The 26,213-nt window shown below is 39.0% G+C and overlaps 1 protein-coding gene across 11 annotated transcripts in view; it reads right to left on the reverse strand.

Moving 5' to 3' along the window:
- Nucleotides 1–26,213, reverse strand: part of LOC134353577 (coiled-coil domain-containing protein 73-like) — a 157,364-nt gene that overhangs the window by 54,845 nt on the left and 76,306 nt on the right. For 9 of the 11 annotated variants that reach the window (XR_010019640.1, XM_063061650.1, XM_063061652.1 and 6 more), the window contains 2 exons: nucleotides 15,499–15,578; nucleotides 759–887 (listed from right to left, as the gene is read on the reverse strand). The exons of the other annotated variants lie outside the window; for them this stretch is intronic. Coding sequence is in view for 8 of the 9 variants with exons in the window: in XM_063061650.1 (XP_062917720.1) it covers nucleotides 759–887; nucleotides 15,499–15,578 (209 nt within the window). In the remaining variant the exon portion in view is untranslated. The remainder of the gene's footprint in view (nucleotides 1–758; nucleotides 888–15,498; nucleotides 15,579–26,213) is intronic. 11 annotated transcript variants of the gene reach the window in all.

A 26,213-nucleotide genomic window follows, 5' to 3' on the forward strand; every position in this document is an offset into this window, starting at 1 on the left:
TTGTTTTTTAGATCTAACCTGAGAAATGTAATCCATGCACCAATTTACAAAGTGAAAGAAAATATTGAGACTTATAACCTACAAGCCCCTAAAACCTGCTTCCCTTCTCATTCATACAATATCCTGATAGAAGAGTTTACAGTACAAGTCTTGACCTACTCTTCACCACATATCATTTCTCTATTTCCTCAATTTCCTGCAACCAGATGGCAAGAGCCATTGCAAAGCTGTCCTTGGCCTATCCTAAGGACGTACGTGAAAGCCAACTGTTATAACTCTCATTTTCCTGAACAAGTGTTCGGGCAACAGGTACGCATCTACTACACTGGTATAATAAAGAACAAGGATTTGGCAGAGGTGGAGAGGTTGAAAAAAAACTAATAACATTATTTCATTTTCTTGGCATTACATATATTAATTCTCAAATCAAAAATCGGAATAAGGGCAAGTTGAAAAGTTAATTCTATTCAGGACTTAATGTCTTAATAATTTTGACAGTGCTATGGGTGATCTGTAAAGCAACTGCCTGATTTACTACTCTACAAATTTTTACTTCCTGTGAGTAAATTAAGATGCCCATATGCTATCACCTGCCTACCAGAATCACAGTCAAAATTATTCCCATTTTATAATTAGAAGCAGCTTTGAAATATATTAATGGATCCTGAGGAAATACACTGTAAAGTCATTTGTGCTTATATCTACTTAGTGCCATCTAAAAAGTACATAGTGATTAAATTTTCAATTTGTTATGAAACCATCTGCAGTTTCTGCTTCAGTTCTTGCAGCTGTTGTTGCTGTGTTGTAAGATGGATGTTGTCTTCGCCCAGATTGTACTGAGAAGTGACCTTGGATCTTATCAAGTCTGCGGTTACTTTCTCCAGTTCCTGAATACAGACAAAAGCGTACAATAGGTCATTTGAATATCATCCACTTTGAAACTGCCATTTCTTTTTGGGGAAAAAAGATGAAAACTCTAAACAATTTTGCTCAATCAAACAAAATACAAGCTGGTGGTAAGTCGTCAGTGCATGAGCCTAACCCTTCTATTTCAATTGTGCAAGAATCATTTAAATTTAAATCATTAATTTACTTTGCTGTTTGAACTGATGGGTGTAAAAAAATAAATGCTCTGCGCTTTGATCTCAATTAATGACAACTTATGGAACTTCAAGTCATAAATATGCTGCCCTTTTCTCCCCCACCCGCTCCCTTTCTGGAGCAGGGTAGTCTGCTTTATATCCTTCTCTCCTTGAGCACATTGACATTTACTCAGACAAACGGCAGGGGTTATGAATGTAGCTCTCTGATAGTATCAAGGATTCTTGATGATGCCATCATATTGAACTAAGCATTCAGCACAGTAATAGTTTTATCAGGAAAATGTTTGGTCTGTTTAACTTTTCTCTAAAAAACTGGAATTCCATCTTATCACATTGCAATTGTTCAACTGCTCTGGACTAAATCAAATAATGATGCAATTAGGTTTAATTTTATGTGGAAAATGCAACAGTATTATAGTAGCTTTCAACCTAAAACTCAAAATGTAAGTTCCATATAGGCGTATTTGTGAATAATAAGGCAACGATAATTCAGCAGTTGGCAGCCAATCTGGTAAAGTACCAAGAAATATTGTAAACAAGAACATGAGGAAGCTATTCAGTGCCTCAAGCATACTCAGCCATTTAGTACATTTGCAAATGATATGTATGCCAACTACATTTACCCATCTTGCTCCATATTCCTAAATATACTTGGCTAACAAAAAAACACTCCATTTTCAAAATGGAGATCAATAAATGATACTTTAATCCTGTTTTCAGCAGCGGCAATGTAGTTCTTTCATTTTGCATACATAACATCAGCTAAATCTTTCCACAGCAATGTTACCTGAAACAGACTTACAGTAAGGGAGATTTTATTATTTTCACAACAAAATGATAACTACCACTAAATAAATAAACAGTGTGTCCTGGAAATTAACAGAATATTATTAGTTGTCTTTTTTAAAATGAAGCATTAAAAATGGACAAGTGAACTGAATCAGAAAAAGAATCAGGCTTATTGTCACTGATACATGTTGTGAAATTTGTTTTGCAGCAGTACAATGCAGTACATTAAAAAATAATAAAAAAGTAGTGCAAAAAGAAATCAAAATGTGAGGTAGTGTTCATGAGCTCATAGACCGTTCAGAAATCTGATGCTGGAGGGGAAGAAGCTGTTCCTAAAATGTTGAATTTTTAAATTGCATGTTGATGTTTTAGAGAGCAACATAAGTTTGAAAAGTTAGTTCCCTGGCATGCATCATCTCCTGGCATGTACTTTATGTACTCAATGTTCATGAGGGAGTACTCTGGATTATAATATTTCTTGTTTGTAACACAAAATATATATCTGTAAGTATTGAAGAATGCTTATGTAAAACAGATACAATTAATCATAATACTAATTATCACTCATTTTGAAGATATTGTTTTTATATTTATGCACATCAATTTCCTTCCTCATATATTAAAGATTATATTAATTATTAAACAAGTAACAATATTTTTGTCATTATCATGAAGAATCTTAAAGATCGGTAGAGAAGTTTATAATGGAATTCCAGATTCTATCTGAGAAATGTAGAGCTTAACATGATGGATGCCTACACTTGGGGACACATTAAGATGCCAGAGTTGGAGAACTGTACATATTCCTATTTATTTATTTATTGGAATACAGCATGGAGCAAGCCCTTCCAGCCATGCCACCAGCACCCCCTGATTTAAATGTAACCTAATCCTGGGACAATTTATGATGACCGCTGAACAACTGGTACGTCTTTGGACTGTGGGAGAAAACTGAAGCACCAGAGGGAACCCACAAGGTCATGGGGAGAATATACAAACTCCTTATAGACAGTGGCAGGAATTCCACCCGGGTCACTGGTACTGTAAAGTGTTGTGCTAACCATGACTCAACCGTGCCAATTTTGAGAGAATTGTAGAAAGTTATCAGAATAGGGAGGAGTAGAGCCATGGGAAGGATTTTAACATACAAGGTTAAGCATTTCAAAACAAGTTAAGCTAGTGGGCCAGAATTTGAGATAGGTAAGTGAGCATAAGCGATGAATTAACTGGAATTGGTGTGTGTTAGGATGCAAAAATTGAAGATAACAAGTTTAAGATGTATGGAAGTTGAGAGGCCAGTGAAGTGAGTAGTCAAATAGTTAAGAGGAAACAAGTGCATGGCTGAAATTTTGAGCACCAGCTAAGCTAAGACCAGGACAGCAGCAGACAAGGTTACAAAGCTGAAATTACGCTTTAAGATGAGGTTGAAGGATCAATCACATTACTAAGAAAGGGATGCAATACATTATGATTGATGTTTGTGACAGTGATGAAAGGCAATTACTGAAAAATGAACTGACAAGATTGCATCAGATGGGAAGGGACTGGACTGGACTGGATCGGATCTTGAACAACCAATCCAACAATAGAAAGGACAATGCGGAACTTAGTTCTATATGTGAGAAGCTGGCATACCTTCTTGGGTGTCAAATTAACTTTTCCCTACTTAAGTTACAATTCCTATTCAGCACATTGATTATCCACCTAACAATTCTAATGCAAATAAATGAACTGCAGAAGTGCAATGCAATAATTACAAAAGAGAAATGCTGAATGTTCAAGTTCAGGTTTAATTATAATTTAACCATACATGAATATAGCAAAACAAAACAGCTTTCCTCTGGGGTCAAGGTACAAAACACACTGCATAGAGCACATATAGTTATGCTTTCAGAAAAATATACAGTGAGAAAGAGAAAAGAAATATATCCCATGTCTGAGTTGTCCTGATCCAGCTTGCTCTTCAACCAAATGAACACTGGAGAGCAGCCCCAACCCAATATGAAATCTAACACCACACAGCCAGCTCCAACATCTCCTTCACCAGCAGTCGCAACAGGCAACTCCAAGGCATGAAGGCTGTGTCCGCGCAACAACCAAGGCAACACAGCTCCCCTGCTGTCAGTCTCGCTAATGAACCAGTGAACTGGACTTGCAGTATTTTACATTATCAGTGCCCAACAGGGTCTTGTGTTCACAATATAAACATCCAAGGTGATCAGTCGCACCTTTTTATGGACCACGCACTGTCTCAGCACAACAGTACACAAGAAGTCCGGGCAGCAACACAACAGTACTCAACAGGTCTAGCTCCATCCCTATTAAGCAGTTCTCTGATGGGATAGTCCTACAGCAATCAATACTCTTAGTATCCAGCTGTGACTTTCGATCATAAAAGAGACATTCAGGACGAACAAATACACCTTTGATTGGATCTGGAATAGCCGCTGCGTCCAAGCATGCCACAGCTTACCAGAATGCTATGTAAACTTAGCTCAATCACATACTGTTCAAGAACACACTCATTTTATATCTGTAGTTCATACTTAGAAACATAGAAAACAGACAGCACAATACAGGTCCTTTGTGCCGAACATGCACTTACATTAGAAATTACCTAGGGTTACCCATAGTCCTCTATTTTTCTAAGCTCCATGTACCTATCCAGGAGTCTCTTGAAGACCCTGTCGTATCCGCCTCCACCACCGTCACTAGCAGCCCATTCCACGCACTCACCACTCTCTGCATAAAAAACTTACTCCTGACACCTCCTCTGTACCTACTTCCAAGCACCTTAAAACTGTGCCCTCTCGTGTTAGCCATTTCAGCCCTGGGAAGAAGCTTCTGACTATCCACATGATCGATGCCTCTCATCATCTATACACCCCCTATCAGGTCACCTCTCATTCTCCTTCCCTCCAAGGAGAAAAGGCTGAGTTCACTCAACCTATTCTCATAAGGCATGCTTACCAATCCAGCCAACATCCTTGTAAATCTCCTCTGCACACTTTCAATAGTTTCCACATCTTTCCTATAGTGAGGTGACCAGAACTGAGCACAGTACTCCAAATATGGTCTGACCAGGGTCTTGTACAGCTGTAACATTACCTCTCGGCTCTTGAACTCAATCCCACAGTTGATGAAGGCCAATATACCGTATGCCTTCTTAACCACCCAGTCAACTGTGCAGCAGCTTTGAGTGACCTATGGACTTGGACCCCAAGATCCCTCTGATCCTCCACACTGCCAAGAGTCTTACCATTAATACTATATTCTGCCATCATATTTGACCTACCAAAATGAACCACCTCACACTTATCTTGCTTGAACTTCATCTGCCACTTCTCAGCCCAGTTTTGCATCCTATTAATGTCCCGCTGTAACCTCTGACAGCCCTTCACACTATCCACAACACCCCCAACCTTTGTGTCATCAGCAAATTTACTAACCCATCCCTCCACTTCTTCATCCAGGTCATTTATAAAAATCACAGAGAAGGGGTCCCAGAACAGATCCCTGAGGCACATCACTGGTCGCAAACATCCATGCAGAATATGACCCATCTACAACCACTCTTTGCCTTCTGTGTGCAAGCCAGTTCTGAATCCACAAAGCAAGCTCCCCTTGGATCCCATGCCTCCTTACTTTCTCAATAAGCCTTGCATGGGGTACCTTGTCAAATGCCTTGCTGAAATCCATATACACTACATCTACTGCTCTACCTTCATCAATGTATTTAGTCACATCCTCAAAAAATTCAATCAGGCTTGTAAGGCATAACCTGCCTTTGACAAAGCCATGCTGACTATTCCTAATCATATTATGCCTCTCAAAATATTGATAAGGCCTGCTCTCAGGATCTTCTCCATCAACTTACCAACCACTGAAATAAGACTCACTGGTCTATTGTTTCCTGGGCTATCTCTACTCCCTTTCTTGAATAAGGGAACAACATCTATAATCTTCCAATCCTCCAGAACCTCTCCCATCCCCATTGATGATGCAAAGATCATCGCCAGAGGCTCACCAATCTCCTCCCTCACTTCCCATAGTAGCCTGGGGTGTATCTCGTCCAGTCCTGGTGACTTATCCAACTTGATGCTTTCCAAAACTTCCAGCATATCCTCTTTCTTAATGACTATATGCTCAAACTTTTCAGTCCGCTGTAAGTCATCCCTACAATCGCCAAGGTCCTTTTCCGTAGTGAATACTGAAGAAAAGTATTCATGGAGTACCTCTGCTATCTCTTCCGGTTCCATACACACTGCTCCACTGTCACACTTGATTCGTCCTATTCTCTCATGTCTTATCCTCTTGCTCTTAACATACTTGTAGAATGCCTTGGGGTTTTCCTTAATCCTGCCTGCCAAGACCTTCTCATGGCCCCTTCTGCCTCTCCTAATTTCATTCTTAAACTCCTTCTTGCTAGCCTTATAATCTTCTAGATCTTTATCATTAATTTTTTGAACCTTTCGTAAGCTCTTCTTTTCTTCTTGACTAGATTTTCAACTGCCTTTGTACACCATGTTTCCTGTACCTCACCATCCTTTCCTTCTCATTGGAACGTACCTGTGCAGAACGCCACACAAATATCCCCTGAACATTTACAACATTTCCGCCGTACATTTCCTTGAGAACATCTGCTCCCAATTTATGCTTCTAAGTTCCTGCCTGATAGCTTCATATTTCCCCTTACTCCAATTAAACGCTTTCCTAACTTGTCTGTTCCTATCCCTCTGGTAAAGGAGACAGAATTGTGATCACTATCTCCAAAATGCTCTCTCACTGAGAGATCTGACACCTGACCAGGTCCATTTCCCAATACCAGATCAAGTACAGCCTCTCCTCTTGTAGGTTTATCCACATACTGTGTAAGGAAGCCTTCCTGAACAAACCTAACAAACTCCATCCCATCTAAACCCCTCACTCTAGGGAGATACCAATCAATATTGGGGAAATCAAAATCCTCCATCACGACAACCCTATTATTATTACACCCTCCCAGAATTTGTCTCCCTAGCTGCTCCTCGATGTCCCTGTTACTATTGGGTGGTCAATAAAAAACACCTAGTGGAGTTATAGACCCCCTTCCTGTTTCTAACTTTCACCCACAGAGACTCAGTAGACAATCCCTCCATGACTTCCTCCTTTTCTGCAGCCATGATACTATCTCTGATCAACAGTGCCACACCCCCACCTCTTTTGCCTCCCTCCCTGTCCTTTCTGAAACATCTAAAGCTTGGCACTCTATAAGTAACCATTCCTGCCCCTGAGCCATCCAAGTCTCTGTAATGGCCACAACATCATAGCTCCAAGTACTGATCCACGCCCTAAGCTCATCTGCTTTGTTCATGATACTCCTTGCATTAAAATAGACACATCTCAAACCATCAGTCTGAGTGCATCCCTTCTCTATCACCTGCCTATCTTCCCTCTCTCACTGCCTACAAGCTTTCAATATTTGTGAGCCAACCACCCCTTCCTCTGTCTCTTCAGTTCAGTTCTCACCCCCCCCCATTCTAATTTAAACTCTCCCCAATAGCCTTAGTAAACCTCCCTGCCAGGACATTGGTCCCCCTCTGATTCAAATGCAACCCATCTTCTTTGTACAGGTCACACCTGCCCCAAAAGAGGTCCCAATAATTCAGAAATCTGAATCCCTGTCCCAGGCTCCAATCCCTCAGCCACACATTTATCCTCCACCTCACTCTATTCCTATATTCACTGTCATGCGGCACAGGCATTAATCCTAAAATGACTACCTTTGTTGTCCTGCTTCGCAGCTTCTTTCCTAACTTCCTGCAGTCTGTTTTCAGGACCTCCTCCCTTTTCCCACCTATGTCGTTGGTACCAATATGTACCACGACCTCTGGCTGTGGGGTGTCGCCATAGTGGGGTGGGATACCTTCAGGATATCGTGGACGTGATCAGAAACATCCTGGACCCTGGCACCCCTAGGAGGCAAACTACCATCCGTGTTTCTTTCCTGCATCCACGGAATCACCTGTCTGCTCCCCTAACTATAGAGTCCCCTATCACTGCTGCCATCCTCTTCCTTTCCCTACCCTTCTGAGCCACAAGGCCAGACTTTATGCCAGAGGCGCGACCACTGTTGCTTCTCCCAAGTAGGTCGTTTCCCCCCCCTCCCACAAACAACACTCAAACAGGAATACTTATTGTTAAGGGGGACAGCCACAGGGATACTCTCTAGTTTCTGACTCTTGCCCTTCCCTTTCCTGACTGTTACCCACTTATCTGTCTCTTAAGGCCCCAGTGTGACTACTTGTCTATGACTCCTATCCATCACCTCCTCACTTTCCCTGACCAGACAGAGGTCATCAAGCTGCATCTCCAGTCCCCTAACCCAGTCCTTAAGGAACTGCAGCTTGACACACCTGGTGCAGATATGGCCGTCCGGGAGTCTGGGAATCTCCCAAACATTCCTCATCTGACACCCAATACAGAACACATAATATATTTATATCCCCATATATAGGATTCTGTCTAGATCACAGAGTGACACACTGGGAAACAGGCCCTTCAGCCCAACCAGACGTAGTGCACTCATTTACATTAATGCAATTTATTACCTCCACGTTCCCATCAAGATTCTACTACTCAGTTATATGATGGATAATTTGCCATGGCCAATTAACATACCAATCCACTTACCTCCCAGAGCAACACAGCACCTGGAGGAATCTCACATGGTCACAGAAAAGAGGGGCAAACTTCACAAAGACAGCACTAGAGATCAGGATTTTAAAAAAGGTAACAGCTCTACTTGATCTTCAGCAGTGAATTTGACTTTATTTCAGCAGTGCTCTATTAAGACTCAAGCCTGGTGAATAAGCAGGTGAGGTTTTGTGCAAAATATGCAGGAAAAGGTTTGTTGTGTAGAAATCATTTGGGGGGGGGAAGAAAGGTTACTGAGCTATACAAAAAGATAAACATGCTTCCTTTTGAATAAACTGAACATGAGAATGACGATGACATCTCTTTTTCTTTAGGATGGTGGTGATCAACTGCACACTGAGGATGTCACCCTCGTCTGGTGGATGAAACATCTGCAAACTAATTGCCAAGCTCGGCAAACACCACATATCAAATTCTATTGTAACAGGCAGAGTACTCAGCTTTCCAACTCTTTCATCTCAAAACAATGTATTCAATCCACACTGAAGTAGCACAATACATCTTTATAATATTAGCTTATATGAATTCATGATTTCTTTATTCTACTTTGACGCAGTGAGAGTGAACCCAATTTCCTAAATTTAATCATTAGTTTTGCATACTGATTATGTTTGGCCTATCCAACTGATGCAGATATACATTGTTAATAAATTAGGGGGGAGCGGAGGGAATGTCGACTCAGACCATGAGAGGCCTGCGTCGAGCATTTTCATGCCTTACAAGGCACAGATTGGAAGTCTGTGTGGAGCGCCACTCCTTGCACAAACTAGAGCAATGTGTGAATAAGTGCCTTGCTCAAGGACACAAACACACTGCCACAGCTGAGGCTCAAACTAGTGACCTTCAAATCACTAGACGAACGCCTTAACCACTTGGCCACATGCCCAATGCAAAATTACAATGTAAATAAATATCTTAAAATTAGGTAAAGTTTAGGATAGGTTGAAATGTTGACTTAACGTAGTGGACCAAATGGCCTGTATTGCGAGGCACTGTTCAGTTCTATTAGCTGCATTCCACACAATCATGCCTTAAATAAATTATCATTTTACAGAAAAAAGACTGATAACTGTTTGTAATGAAAAGAACTGAAATTGTAAGACAAAAAACAATTGATACTGGTAACCTATTTGTTAATTCTTTAAGACATGATTGGGTGTAATGCAGCTAATAGTACTGAACAATGCCTCATAATACAGGTCATTTGGTCCACAACAAACAGGTTTGTTGTCTACATATAGAACACCACCAACTATCTGTACACAAAATGTCAATTTTAATCAATTGGACAGTACTCTTACCCCTGAAAGGGTTTTTCAAAGTGAGAAATGTTACTGGGGAATAAAATTCTTTTCATCTGAGGCACTTAGAAACATGTCTGAACACTAACAATTTGAGTCTCATGATTCTCAGCATCTGCTGAATCTCTTGTGTTAATATCTAAATATTTGCTGTATTGCATTAGCCTGAAAGGTGCCATTTAACCATTAAATCTGCACCAGCTCTTTGCCCTTAAACCCATTATCCAGCTCCTTAAAGCAACACTTCATTTTTCCCTTTTCCTACCCAATTCAATCCTTTTCCAAAAGTGATGATTGATCCCATTCCACCAGCCCTTCAGGAACAGAACCTTCCAATCATAGTTGCTCACTATCTGAAAGATTTCCCCATCATCACTAGGTCTTTTTTCAATCTTACACCTGTATCCTGTGGTTCTCAACCCTTCTGCCATAAATACTATTGATGTTGACTATTCCTATAAAATTATTTTTAAATCTTGTGTTCTAAGGACGATCCCAAATTCTCCAGTCTATCTATAAAACTGAAGACTTTCCCACTAAATCCCCTTTTTATCCTCTAATACAGTGACCAGAATTGGCACAATGCACCAGTTGTAACCAAATCATCTTTATGGAGACGATCTCATAGCTTGTGTATTGTGTTCATTTTTAAAGAGAGCACAAGGGAAGAAAACACTTGTTGTTCATTCACAAGGAAGGCCTTGAAGATACAGAAGCTCAGGAACATAGCCAAGTGGGTGGGAGGGGTGGTGGGGGGAGAAGAACTGAGTGAAATTGGAGTCATTGATAAATGATAGAGGAAAAAGCCAAAATAGAACCAAAGTAGTAGGAGTACCCAGAACATATATAACACAACCAAATACCCAATATCATTCCTTTGATTCTACCCTTTCCTAGAACTTCTTTCTCTAATCAGTAACTTTGCATCTTACCTCATACTGTAACTCTTCTTCCAAACACCAATCTTTAATTGAAAATGTCAGTCTTACAGCTTGTAATATCAAATTAGAGACATTTATGCCATGGCTCCATTCACCTGAGTACAATTATTGGGCCTGCCAAACTCAGTTCACAACTGACTTACAATCAGAACACAAGTTAGACTGCTTTGCTAGTAGGGAATGGGTAATGTCTAATGACTATGTCATTTAATTATAGGAAAATGAGTTTTTAACTGTTTGGAGTATTGTCTATTTGCACATATCCGCCTTTAGTGAACAAAGGAATAAAGTCATTAATAACTCCAGTAAAATAAACTGGTTATCACCTCCATTAAATTACAGATGAAGAAATTAGCATAAGAGCATCAAGCATTTATAGGCAGCATGACCAATAATTGCATCTATCCTAAAATGTTTGCTGCCTTGGAATTACTGACTGGTAAATGTTTAAAACTGCTTTGGAGCAACACCAGAAAAAATGGAACTTGAATCTACCGTTCGAGGCTAAATTTTTATTTCCCACCACCACCACCACCACCCCACCCCGCATGCATGTAATCTTAAACTTAGATTAATTTATCACATGTATACTAAAACAATCAGTAAAATGTGTTATTTGCATTAATAATCAAATATCTCAGGATGTGCTGGGGACCCACATTCCGGCACCAACATAGCATGCCCACAATGATTGGCACAACAACACAGAGCACAGTAAAATAGAACATACCAAGCAACAAAGCAACAACAGTGAAACAAGCCCTGCTCCTCCCTCCCTCCTTCCCACCCACCTTCCACGCACATACAGTTCATTAACCCCAGGAAAGCTGTCTTCTTCGGCCTCCAGTGGACTCGCAGAGACCCACAGACCTAGGCACCTTGACTTCTGATTGGTCTTTGGGCCTCAATCCAGATTTCCATTCAACCCTGGGTTTAGATCTTCAGTATCACCCCAAGATTGACAAATGACGATGAATAAAGAAGCTGGATGAAGGCCTGGCCTCCAGGCCTTGAATGCTAGACTCGCCAATGATGGGACCCTGAAAACTAAGCCTGAGGTCGCAACGTCAACAGAGACAGCAGCTTGGCACCATCTTCAAATAAAATTTACTTTGTTAACTGTATTTTTCATTGTGATAAAATGTGTGAACAGTTTTGTGAGTTAGGTGAGTTCACAATGATAAATATTCATAATCCAGTCACTGTCCACGCATACATTGTTTAAATCAACATATTTTCTCTCTCATATGTAAAATATATTGTGTGTATATATGCACATACACATATACACACAGATACCAAATATGTTGACATTAAAAATATGAAGATAACAATCTAGCTTGGTGCACATTTTTCTTACTGGGTTTGCTTTACTATTTTAAAGCTAGCTCTACTTGGTTTATTTTAAATCAGTTGAAACCTTCATTAAAATAATGGTGCAGGCAATGTTACAAGAGCGTATTAGCTTTAATCTACTGATGGTGAACTCTAGGCTTTAAGTATGCACCATTTAGAGTTAATAATCTATCCTAAATATTCCAGTAAAGGGTGTAAATCAGATTTTTTTGAACAAGTGACAGAATCATTAAGTAGCTGTTATGCCTCTTAAAAATATTACTATAATTATAGCAAATTGCCAGCTATTTAGATTTTAGCACTGATAATTTCATATCTCCATATAAATCTCCACAGAACATCAAATTGCACAACAGAATTTATTAATAATAATCTTAATAAATAATTGTGAACACACAACTATAAAATTCAGAGTCAAAGAATAATTATAATGCATTAATACTGACCATCAATGCAATTACATGCCCTCTGAGCAAAACAAAATTCCATTTTTTTTCAATGTTATTAACTGTGATTGGTGTCCTTTAGCATTTAAGCACTTCATTCAAACTGAAGTTAAAACTGGTGAATCTTTCACTGCAGCTGCACCACAAAGGATTTTATCAAAAAAGAAGAGCAACTCAAATATATGTAGACAAATAATTAGGAATTCTGCCCAAACACGATAAGAAATGTTGGTATTTATTGGGTAAAGACCAATGCACTTTTATAGCTGAGCTATAACTTTACAGTAGTCTGTTACAGAAAGGTGCATTATTTACACTGTATGATAATCAAAAGGCAAAGAAATGAACATCCTAAAATAAGCTGTAAGAGAAAAATCAGAGTTATAATCGGCTGAGTTGTGGCAGATTTAGCTCGCCACCCAGAGTCACCACCTTCAGTACTCAGACTCCATTAGGTCAGATGCGGAGATCTGATTAAGCTGTCTCTCTACACTTGAGAGGCACCCAGTGAGGCCTCATCAGTTAAGTCTGAACCAATGAATTTCTGAGTCCTCATTGGGCATACCACCCCATCCCTAGCTGGAAAACTCTGAAAGCCTTCAACTCAGTGAAAACCTGTGGTTTTTAATATTTCTAATCTTAAGAGGCATTTAAACCATTAAAATGTCTGTAAATTTTAGAGAAAAATGAATCAATTTTTTAAAAAGATTATAAAATCAATTTAAAACAATAACTAATTAATCATATCAAGCTATATTACATGAAAACAACAGCAAACCTTATTCAAATAAATTGGGTGCCAATCCAAAGTCAAGTTTGGTTGGATTTGATCAGAAAATAGGATTTCCCACATAAAGCAGCAACACCCCACTCAGACAAGATTCCGCTATCGGAGTCCTCATGGAATCCAACTATGGAGTACAGAGACAGACGTGGTACCATACATCTATCAGCACTTCTCCGACCTACCGTGTAAGTTAATAGATCCTGCAGTTTATTTTTCAGGACACTTGGTCACAACAATCCTGATTTGAAATTTCAGAATTAAACAGTACAAAAATTTTGATTGAGCCAGCTACAAATGATGGAGTTATAGGGAAGCAGAATGCTTTTCTTCAAATATTAATATTACATTAATTTTAGCATTTGGGAAAGTAGTTTAAATATTTAAGTGAGGATTTAAGTGCATTTACTCAGAAAACTAGTTTTGTATTAAGCACAGGAAATAAGAGTCAAATAGCCTCCTTCTTCTCTGCTTGTAAATATACATCTAAATATACCATAGAAATTTTTTTTTAAAGATTAACCAAAAATAATCCAAAAGGAGACAATGTCTCCTTTTTTCTAAACTTACTTCCTCAGACAATTTTTTGAAAAACTGCTTCTATAAGTTTAGATCTGGATAATCTTTTAATACTTTCTGTAAAACATCCCATGTATCAAGCTTTGAATGGCATCAACCTTCATTCCATTAGTACTGTATCTTCACAAATAAATGCACTGAAGCAGATAGTTTAGACCTTCAGGCTAATTTCACACATCCAATGACATCATAGCTGATCTGTGACCCAACTCCAAATGCTTATCTTTTCCCCAAATCTCTCAATGTATTTGGCTAACAGAAGTCCATGAGCCTCTCAAGGAAAATTCAAAATAAATGTAGATTCAATTGTTTTCTGCAGAAAAGATCCAGTTTCTATATTGTTTGTGCACAGAAGTGTTTCAGTGTTTGTTAACTTCGCTTTAGAAAAGTATAGTTCATTCAGGGCACAGATGAAGGTTAGAGGTACAGTAGACTTAGGTCATACACCACCCGGTTCAGGAACCCAGTTTATTACCCTCCAACCATCAGCTCCTTAACCAGTGTGGATAACTTCACTCACCTCAACTCTAAACTGATTCCACAACCTACAGACTCATTATCAAGGATTCTACAGCTTATATTTTCGGGATCATTATTTTTTTATTTGCACAATTTGCCTTCTTTTGCACATTGCTAGCTTATCAATCTTCGTATACACAGTTTGTAGTTTTTCATAAATTCTATTGTATTTCTTTATTTTTCTGTAAATACTTACAAGAAAATGAATCTCAAGGTAGCACGTGGGGACATATATGTACTTCAATAATAAATTTACCTTGACTTTAACTGCAGTTGAAAACAATGTCTATAACAATGCCAGTGTGACATATACTGTGAGGAATTTAAATAAGTGTACTATTATAATTCTGCAGATTATTGTTGAACCCTTTTTAGCCCTCACTTTGTGATCTGACAAAATCTGCTAATTTATTGTAGCCAGATGCATTGCTCCACTGATGCACTTTGCCAAACTGAAAAGATGCAAGTCCTCCCCAGTGATTCTTCATTCAATAAGATCAATGTAACTCCTGCATGCGAACTGGTGCTTAGTTTATAGCTAACCCAGTACAGAAGGACCAAAAAGTCTATTATAAGAAAATAAAGCAATAAAAAGAAGAAAATACGTGGCAGAGAGAATAACAGGGTTGTGTAAGGTTCTTTTAAAGCTCACCCAAATGAATGAATGGAATTGCAGTTCAATGGTTCAGATACATCACTGTCTTGACTCAAAGAAAAAAAAGTTATCTATCACTGCTTCTTACTTCAAGAATGTTATCATTACTGTAAAAATTCCTCAATCATTACATATAGACATAGTAAATCACATCTGAAGATTTTTTCTGTCAACTACTCCACATGAAATCATAACCACATTCTAAAGGAATTCACTTCCTACATTAGTAATATTAAACAGAAGAAATCTCAACTGCATTTAGAAGGCAATAAGAGGAATTCTTAATCCATTCTCCTTTAAGAATTCAACGGTGCAGTATTTTCACTTGCCTGTTTTAGGTCATAGATGGCATTCTTCTGAGTTTCATTCACAGCCATCAGCTTTTTGTTCAATCTCATTGCTTCCTCCACTGAAAAAAAAAGGAAATTACTAAATAAAAGTTACAAACTGTTTTAAAAGTTAGTTTCCATTTTAAACATTTTATCTACTGATAACTGTATGCATAGTATTTTAATTACCCACATTAACAAAACATGTGATACACTTTTAAAATATTTTCAAGATAACTAGAACCAATTTATTTTGTTCAACAACTATTTAAATTGGAAGTTTAAATAGGGAATTTAAATTTCCTATTTAGAATTCTTATTTAAATACAGAATATCATGATTAGACTGTACTAACTCATATTCAGTATCATCTTGATCTTCTTCAAACTCTTGTTAAGGATTGGATTTCTACAAATATCTGTTAGAGCATGGAAATCGCTACCTTTCAAATAAGGAATAAGCATTTTAAGCAGATGATAATACGAAGTAATAAGAGGTACTTGATGCCCGGCGCTGGCCTCTTAGTTCTGAGTCGACATCATCATCATCATGATGCAGTGGGATTAGTTCTTGAAATAACTGGAAAAAGAATAGCATAAATATAGAAGTACCAAGTATAACTCACAAAATGCAGGTGGAATTCAGCATTTCTACTGTATGGCAAGGAATATACACTGTTGACTTTTTGAATCAAGACCCTTCATCAAGACCTTGGTCCAAAACGTCGACCATCAATCCTGATGAACGGTGTTGGCCCCAAATGTCGACAGTTTATTTCCCTCCGTAGATGCTGCCTGACCTGCTGAGTTCTTCCAGCATTTTGTGTCTGTTACTCTGGATTTCTAGCACCTGCAGAAACTCTTGTGTTTAATATGAAAATACATTTCTGATAGTTCAACAATGCTCCAAACGCTCTTGCAACATGACTATTGTCAAATACACTGAAAAAAAAATTACAACTCTCAGTTTAAGAACATCTAAATAAATTGATATTCAAGAATACACGACATTAAAAACAAAGACATTTAAAGAGAACTGCTGAGAGGAAATTCCTTTCTTTGTGGACATATATCCAACCCAAGAACCTTTAAAGAACATAATAAATACAGGAGGCGTTTGGCAGATGGTCCATTGTGACTGCTCTGCCATTCATTAAGATCATGACAGATCTTTCACCTCAATAACATCTTTCAGCCCTCTGCTCATATCCCTTGAATCCCTTAACATCCAGAAATCTAGCAAATAAATTTACCTGCAACTTTCAGTCACTCTAAGTAGAGAATTCTAAAGGTTTACCTCGCTTTAGTGAATAAATTTCTCCTCATTTCAATCCTAAATAGCCATGATAATTCTCACAAACTGCATCCCTGAACCTTAACTCCTTCAATGGAGAAATAGCCTTCCCTCATTTAGGCTGTCATGCCTTTAAGAATTTTGTAATTTTCATTAAGATCTCTTCTCATCACTCTAAATTCTTAAGAGTACAAACCAATTTACTCAATCTATTCTCATACTACAAACCTGCCATTCCAGGAATCGGTTCATGAAACCTTTGCTACAGCTCTCTACGGCATGTACATACTTTATTGGGTAAGGAGACCAAAACTGTACACTGTACTCCAAATGCAGATACACTAAATCCGATACAACTGCATGAAGACTTCTTTACTCCTATAATCAAACCACTCATAATGAATGCTAATACATCATTTGCCCTCTGCAATACCTGCTATATCTGTATATTAACCTTCAATAATTTTAGTAACACATAATGTAATCCCATTTGCAACGATTTTGTGCCACACACCAGCACGTCTGATCACATGACTGTACTTCTACTCCCAGATATAGGCAGAGACTGAACACCAGAACACCAATGGTGAGAACCACAAAGGTATTGTCAACCGAGGCAGAGGAATGTTTACATAACTACTTTGAACTGATTGATCTTCAGATCTGAATGAATATGCCATGGTTGTCATTGCCTTCATCAAGACCTGCGTTGATGAGTTCTTGACTTCAAGAACATACCAGGTTTTCCCAAACAAAAGTGTCTGGACGAACAAGGAGATCTACAGTCTATTGATGGTTATAGCAGTCGAGACTGGTGATCGAGAGTCCTAAAAGTTGTCCAGGTACAAATGAAGCCCATTAAGAGAGCAAAAAGCTAATCCTGTGTGAAATTAGAAACACAATCAGACGCACAACAGCTGTGGCAGGATTTGTATGCCATCGCTTCCTATAAGGTGAAAATTAACAGCATAAATAGCAGTGATGCTTCACTCCCCAGAGCTCAATGCCTTTTATGCACACTTTGAAGGGAGAATAACACTTCTCCTGTGTGAATACCCAGAGTTCTGGTGACCCCCCCCCCCCCGCCATGATCTCGGTCTCAGAGGCTGATGACAGAACATTCTTCAAGAATGTGAACCCTTGTAAAACATCGGGTCCTGACAGTGTACCTGGCAGTCACTGAAAACCTGTGCCAACCAATTAACTTCAAGAGGTTGATTATGGCTAAAATTGATTCCTGTCTGATTAAGGACTTGGACCCACTGCAATTCACCTACTGCTGCAACAGGTCTACAGAGGAAACAACCTCACTGACTCTCCACTCTGTTTTGGAGCACCTAAACAATGGCAAAACATACATTCAGCTGCTGTCTATCAATTACAGTTTACAGTTTGTCGTTCAATGTTATCATCCCCTCGGTATTAACCACCAAGTTTCTTAACCATGGTCTCTGTACACATCTCTGCAACTGGATCCACAACTTCTTTATTGAAAGACCACAGTCAATATGATCAGTGATAACATCTCCTCACTGACAATTAACACAGGTACTCATTGATGACACCACTGTGGTTGATAAAATCTCAGATGGTGATAAAGAGATATACAGGAATGAGACAGATCAGCTGGTTGAGTCATATTGCAATAACAACCTCACACTCAACATCAGCAAGACCAAGGAATTGATTATGGACTTCAGGAAGGACTGGTCAGGAGAAAACATGCTAATGCTCATTCAGGGGTCAGTGGTGGAAAGGGTGAGGAGCTTTAAGTTTCTGGGCATCAACACCTTAGAGGATCTGTCCTGGGACCAACACACTGATACAGTCATGAAGGAGGCACGTCAGCAGCTCCACTTCATTGGAGTTTGAGGAGATTTGGTATGTCCCCAAAAACCCTTGTAAATTTCTACAGATGTACAGTGGCAAGTTACTGACTGGTTACATCACAACCTGGTATGGAGACTCCAATGCAAGAGGCTGCAGAGGGTTATAGATTCAGCCAGCTCCATCACCGGCACAACCCTTCCTGCAATCAAGAACATCTTCAAGAGGCAGTGCCTCAAGAAGCAGCTTCCATCACCTCAGTATTCCTTTATTTTTGCACTGTTTGTAATTTACAGAAATTTCATATTTTTGCACTGTACTGCTGCCGTAAAATAACAAATTTATGTCATATAAGACAATGATAATAAGCCTGATTCTGAAAAATAAAACTCATTAACAACTTACTCTGTTTATTCACAACAGTACTGTTAATGAAGCAAAATGCTCCAATGTGTAACTCAGGATCACCATGAAACAAAATTTAGCAGTGAGCAACATGTTGGCTGTTCTTTAGTTTAGAGGATTACTGAAAGCAATCTTGCAGTTTTTAAGTAGAGATTAGCTCACTGCCAACTGTAAGATTCAGCCAAAGTTCTTCCCCTCTAGTCCTGCATTGGTTCTTAATTTTTTTTTTAATGGCTGACTTAATTCACAGATGTGAGCATGTTTTCCAAATGCTTTGAAAATTTATTAATTTTATTGTAGCAGATTTATGGTTTATTTAGTTATACCAATATGGTCCATTTTCCCCATCCCATTTAAGAACCCTGTATTAATTCACTAGAATCATAGATTTTTTGACATGCCTGCACAGCTTATATTGCAACAAAACTTAACTAATTCTAGTAATATTAATGTTATAAGCAATCAAAAAGATGAACATCAAAACCCTTATCTATAGTACCTGCTTTTCAAACATTCTGGATACTGTTGGTGAAAATATTATCATAACATTGGGGCATGCACTTAGTTTTACAAGCATAAAGTTTCTTTGCTATTTATAAAACACAGAAATAGGCCCTTTGACACAACTTGTCCATGCCGACCAAGATGCCCTACTGAGATAAATGCATTTGACTACATTTAGCACCTGATCTTCTAAGCCTTCCTTATCTTTTAAATGTTATACTCATTCCAACTTTACCACTTCTGCTGGAAACTCATTCCTTATACCCACCACCATCTGTGTGGAAAAATCTGCTCTTCAAGTCTCCTCTTTCCCCTCTCACTTTAAATTTATGCCCTTTAGTTTTCAATTCCCCACCATGGGGAAAGGACTGTCCCTCTTATAAACTTCCATAGGGTCATGTGTCAGTCTCCCTTGCTTCAGGGAAACTGTCCCAGCTTACTCAGTCTCTCTACAAGAAGTACAATTTTTAAATTTTACTTTCAAACATAATGCAAAATGTAAATAAATACTGATTTTAAGTTTGAATAACTTTAATCTGAATAAACAGAAGAGTTTCTAGAGATGCTGGAAATCTAGAGCAGTCAGTCAGTGGGTGCCGTCCCAAATCCGTGGTTGGCGGCTATGCACCTCCATCTTCTTCGATCTTGCGCTCCTTTTCTGGCCTCAGCATAACTCAACCCAGTCCATTGCCTCACATTATCGTACCAAGTGGTTCGCTGCCTTCCTCTTTCCTTCTATCATCCTTTCCAATAACAATTTCTGCAGTCCACCACCTCTTAACAAGTGCCCGGCATATTCCAGCTTCTTTTTCTGCACATTCTTCAGCAACTCCTTTTCTCTCGTCGCTCTCTTCAACACTTCCATATTACTGACCTTCATCACCCATCTAATTTTCTGCATTCTCCTTAAACACCACATTTCAAATGCCTCCAGTCACTGTTGCGCTTCCTTGCACAAGGTCCACGATTCGACTCCATACAACAGACTGCTCCAGACATAGCATTTCCAAATTCTACAACGCAGCCCAAAGTCCAACCTCTTACCACACAGCACGTCACTCAGGCTCCAGAATGCTGATCTTGCAATCTCAATTCTTCATCTAATTTCTGTATCACATTTCCTATCCTCTGTGACCATCTGTCCCAAGTACACAAACTTTTTGACTTGCTCTATGTCTACACCGTTAATTTTGATAGTGATTCTGGGGACTTCTTTCTTCCGTGATACTACTATCATTTTCGTCTTTGCAGCATTTATTTTCATTCCAAATCGTTCTCCTTCAGCATTTATCTTATCTACTATTCTGAGTAACTCATCCTCAGTCTCGGCTAACAACACTGAATCATCTGCATAGCTCAAATTGTTCACCGTCACTCCACCAATTTGGACACCAGCTTCATCGTTCAACACCCTGAAGATTACCTCTGAGTAAATGTTAAATAATAAAGGGGGGATAATGCAGCCCTGGTGAACCCCTTTTTGGATCTCAGCTTCCGATGAATTCCCACCACTAGTTCTTATTACTGCCTTCTGATGCCAGTACAGACTCGCAATCAGTCGAACATCTTTCCCATCCAGCCCCAATGAGTTCAGGCAATTGACCAGCTAGAGCAACACACACAAATTGCTGGAGGAACTCAGCAGGTCAGGCAGCATCTATGGAAATGAATAAATATTCAACACTTCAGTCGAGACGTTTCATAAAACAGGCCTTTAATATGATTAAGAATTTTATTCTCCACTGAGCCCTGGATCCAGACCAGCAAAAAACACAATCCATGAATGATTAAAAAGATGTCTGCGTCCCATAATGAAATAAAACAAAAAGGTAGAAGTTGAAATATAAGAATTTTTTTCATATTTAGCAGTCCTTTAAAATTGTAAGGCAATTATAATATAAAAGTTGATTTTTAAGTCTGCTTGTCCATCTTTCAGTCTGCCTTGCAGTTGCTGCATTGTACACTATTATGTTCTCCTATCTAAAGCTCAAACGTTTCTCCATCAGCTACAGAGAATAATCATGCTACTATATACCACTTGTTCCACCTGCTTTCCATTTGCTTTGATGTACTGTGGATGAGCTCACATTATATCTTTAGCTACCTACTAATTTTGAAGCCAATTTGCACAGTCTCTAGCTAACTGCCCCTTCTTCCCCTCTCAACACATCTGACAAGTACAATTTCTCCTCCATATCTCTCTCTCTCTCTCCCTCCCCCCCTCCCTCCCTCCCTAAAGGCCCTTAATCCACTCAAAACTGTAACTGGTTTCAATTACACAGTCTTCACTCAGCTTTCCATTGCTCAGCCATCTCCCTTTCCAAGCTAATGTTCTTCACCACCTTTTCCTTAAGGGTAGCTCACATATTTAACGTAATTTTGCAATTTCCTGAAGAAACACTCAATTTTATTTAATTGAATGACTTTAGTCAGGGTCACCGATTCCACCAAAAAGCTTTAAATTACAATGCCTTCAGAACATCCAGAAAAGTACAGTCACGGTCAATGCCTACATCATCCTTCAACTCTATCAGGCACGCATTAATAACTTTACTTTGATATTTTTCTTTTAAAACTCTGCCATATCATGAGGCAACATTTCAGATTAAAAAGCTTTTGCTCTGCCTTTACCTCGCCTTTGAAGTTTCTATACTTTCTGAAAGAAATAACTGTGAAGAGAGAGAAATGATGAACAGGAAATATAGCAGAAATAATTTAAAATCTCCTGATTAATTTCCTTCTAAAGAAGTTCAATTCTATGTTTGTACAATTTAGTTGTTCAGCAATATTTATAAGTCATTACACCATTTAAAACTCACATTTTTGAAGACAATAACCTTCTTCAACTATTTCTAATCCTTAATTAATGGGTAATTGTCCAAAGTTCAGAATCAGAATCAGAATCAGGTTTATTATCACTGATATATCACGGAATTTGTTGTTTTGCAGGAGCAGTACAGTGTAAGACCTACCAACACAGTCACTTCCATATAGCCTGGTCCTGCAACAATGTACCCTTTGCAAAGCAGGGTATATCACATCAGCTTCTAGATTTCTGCATTTAGTTATGCACGTACAGACCACAGAAGTTGTCAGACCTTGTTCGCAAAACTAATGAGCACTTGTAGCCTCTCTTTTCTTAATTACAGTGAATGTCTGGCCCAGCATTTTGGGTGACTTGTTGAATGATTTGGACGCTTAAAGCTTTTAATTTAGACTTCAAACATCAGCAGCATTTTGTATATAACAGACAATGCATCCAGTTGTATTTGAATGTTCAGGACAGATTAGAAAATGTTAAAAATTGCATCAAGGTTTTTAGAAACTGAATTACCTTTTTAAAATCATACCAATATTCCTCTAGGATTCTATTTTTAACTGTACCTTATATTTAAAGTATATTTATATATACGCAACACACCATTATAAATAAATCCAATTGAGCAGCAGAAGCACTAACCAATTCAGTATAAACTGCTCACAGCCTATATTAATATTCAACAGGAATCTTATACAAAATGTTTCATTTGATACTGACAATGGTGATATCTAATATCATGTCAACCCAGGATGGCTATACTTTGTTGCAAAATTACCTAACAATCACAAAAACTGACATTTAGAACCCAGCTCTTGCTTAATAATTATTCAAATTTTCTGGCAACAAATTCTGAAGTTCAAAACCATACCTGTAAGATATCACAGAGCAGGTCGCAGAAAACATTAAAGTAACTGAAGTATGCTTATCATTTTCCTCTGATAAGCTCTGCTTGTTTTCTGTACCAAATCTTTTGAATGGGCACATTGAATCCAAGTCATAATGAATAATATGAATTTTGCAGTTGAGATAAATATTAATTCAGCTTATCTCTCTTGCTTTAAAGATTTCACCAATGAAGAAATCAATGAGGTTCTCAGAAAGCTGGGTTCAGAAGTTCACTGAACTCCCACTCAGCTATGACACAGGCTTCACTGAGAAAATAAAATCCCCAAATCTCCCATTGCATTGAATTTTGATCACACTTCTTAAGAAAACACAAATATTAGAAAAGATTCCAGAAGGAAGAACCATCCACATTTCTATAGACAGACTGAAAGAGAATAGTCAGAAGAGCAGGTGAGGTATTAGGCTATTTATCAGCATAAGAGTGATGTCAATTGCAAGTGACAAAGTTCATGTCGGAATGCAGATTGGCTATTCAATCTTTGTAACTTGTTGGACCCAAAGACATATGAACAGGATCAGGCCATTTAGCCCATCGAAACTGCCCCCACCATTCCATCATACCTGATTTATTATCTCATGCTCCTGCCTTTTCTGCATAACCTAAGATGTCCTTAGATAACCTAATAAAGAACAAATCAACCGCACTTAAATATTCTCAACGACTTGGCCTCCACAGCCATCCATGCCAATAAATTTCACAGATTCACCATGCTCTTGCTAAAGAAATTCCTCCTCATCACTGTTCTAAATGGACATCCCTTTATTCTGAGGCTGTGCTCTCTTGTCCTGGACTCACCTACTACAGGAAGCATCATCTCCACATCCACTCTATCTAGGCTTTTCAATATTCAATACATTTCAAAGAGATCCCCTCCCCCCACACACATTCTTCTAAACTCCAGCCAGTACAGGCCCAGAGCCATCAAACACTCATAAGTTAACCTTTTCATTCCCACAATCATTCAGTGAACCTCCTCTGGAACCTCTCCAATGCCGGCAGCTCATTTCTTAGATAAGGGTCTCAAAACTGCTCACAATACTTCATATGGTCTGCCCAATGCCTTATAAAGCCTCAACATCATATCCTTGTTTTTATATTCTAGTCCTCTCAAAATGAATGCAAACATTGTATTTGTCTTCCTTATCACTGACCCAAACAGCAAGTTAAGCTTTAGGGAATCATGCACAAGGACTCTTAAGTCCCTTTGCACCTCTAGTTTTTAAATTTTCTCCTCCTTTAGAAAGTAGTCTACACCTTTATTCCTTCTACCAAAGTCCATGACCATACACTTCCCTGCACTATATTTCATCTGCCACTTCTTTATCCATTCTCCCAATCTGCCTAAGTCCTTCTGCACTCTGCCTGCTTCCTCAACACTACCTGCCCCTCCACCTATCTTTGTATAGTCTGCAAACTTGGCCATAAAGTCAGCAATTCAATCATCCAAATCACTGACATACAATGTGAAAAGAAGCAGTCCCAATATTGAACCCTGCAAAACACCACTGGTCACAGGCAGCCAACCAGAAAAGGTCCCCTTTATTCCCACACTAAATCTGCACAAAATTGACCTCACTAGTGAGCGGAATAACGAAGATAATCAAGACACTAACTAACACGGGAAGCGGATTCTCGCTCCACACAACATCTACTACTACTACTCATAGAAATGGCCATTGGAAGCACTGCGCTTGAACACAGAAGCATGGTAAGAATACCGATATTAAAGCGAGACTTAAAACAGATCCTTGCAGGTCCATACTCCCACCGATTATACTCGCTAACGTCAGAATGGTGGAAAATAAACTGGATTACCTGCATCTGCATCTGAAACAGAGGGAGATGAGGGACTGCAGCACAGTCGTCTTGACAAAAACATGGCTTCAAGATACCTTTCCAAACTCAGCATCCAGCTAGAAAGCCTAATCTCCTTTCGGGTGGGCAGAAATTCTGAGACCTCCGGCAAGACCCATGGAGGTGGTCCGTGAATCTACATCAGTATGAATCAATGTGTGAATGTCTCGGTAGTAGTGGTCCACTGCTCTACATAGACAGTTTTTAATGGTGAAGTACAGGCCCTTCTACTTACCGAAGGAGTTCACTGCCATTGTAATTACTGCTGTTTACATGTCCCCTCGTGCTAGTGCTCGTGAAGTACTGGAGGACCTCTATGGTACAATCTGCAAACTCCAGGCCATTAACCCCAATGGTGTCTTCATTATTGCTGGTGACTTCAATCATGCCAACTTAAAAAGTTCTGCTGAAGTTCTACCAGCATGTCAACTTCACAACCGGAGGAGAGGATGTATTAGACCTGAATTATACCAACTTTTGTAGAGCACACAACACCATCCCCCACCCTCACTTTGGATAGTCAGACTATATATCCTATTTGCTAATCCCTGCTTACTAACCACTGGTTAAATGAGTCAAACCAATTGATAGGATGATCAGGACTAGGCCAGAAAGTGCCATCTCAGCACTGCAGGACTGCTTCGAAAGCACGGATGGCAGCATATCCAGGGAGGCGGCTACTTACAATCATATCAACATTAATGAATATTTGGGATGGTGACTGGCTAAATAGGAAAGTGCATTGAGGATATTACCGTGATTAAACACTGCACTGCCCAGGAAATCTGGAAATCATGGCTGACTGCAGAGGTTTGGGCACTGCTTAGGAATCAGAACACTGCCTTCAAATTCAGAAACAGGACAGCTCTAAGGTCAGCAAGAGCCGCACTCTCCCATACCATCAGGAAGGCAAAGCATGAAAACCACAAAAATCCACAGTCACCAGGGACACGCAGAGCATGTGACAAGGTACACAAACCATAAACGATTATAAGTCCACCCTGCACGTCAACAATAGTGACACCTCTCTTCCTGATAAGCCGAATGCTTTCTATGCATGACCTGACTAAATAAGTTACGTAATGTCAAGGAATGCTCCTCTCT

The sequence above is a fragment of the Mobula hypostoma genome, chromosome 11 (genome assembly GCF_963921235.1).
Source record: "Mobula hypostoma chromosome 11, sMobHyp1.1, whole genome shotgun sequence".
NCBI lineage: Eukaryota > Metazoa > Chordata > Chondrichthyes > Myliobatiformes > Myliobatidae > Mobula > Mobula hypostoma.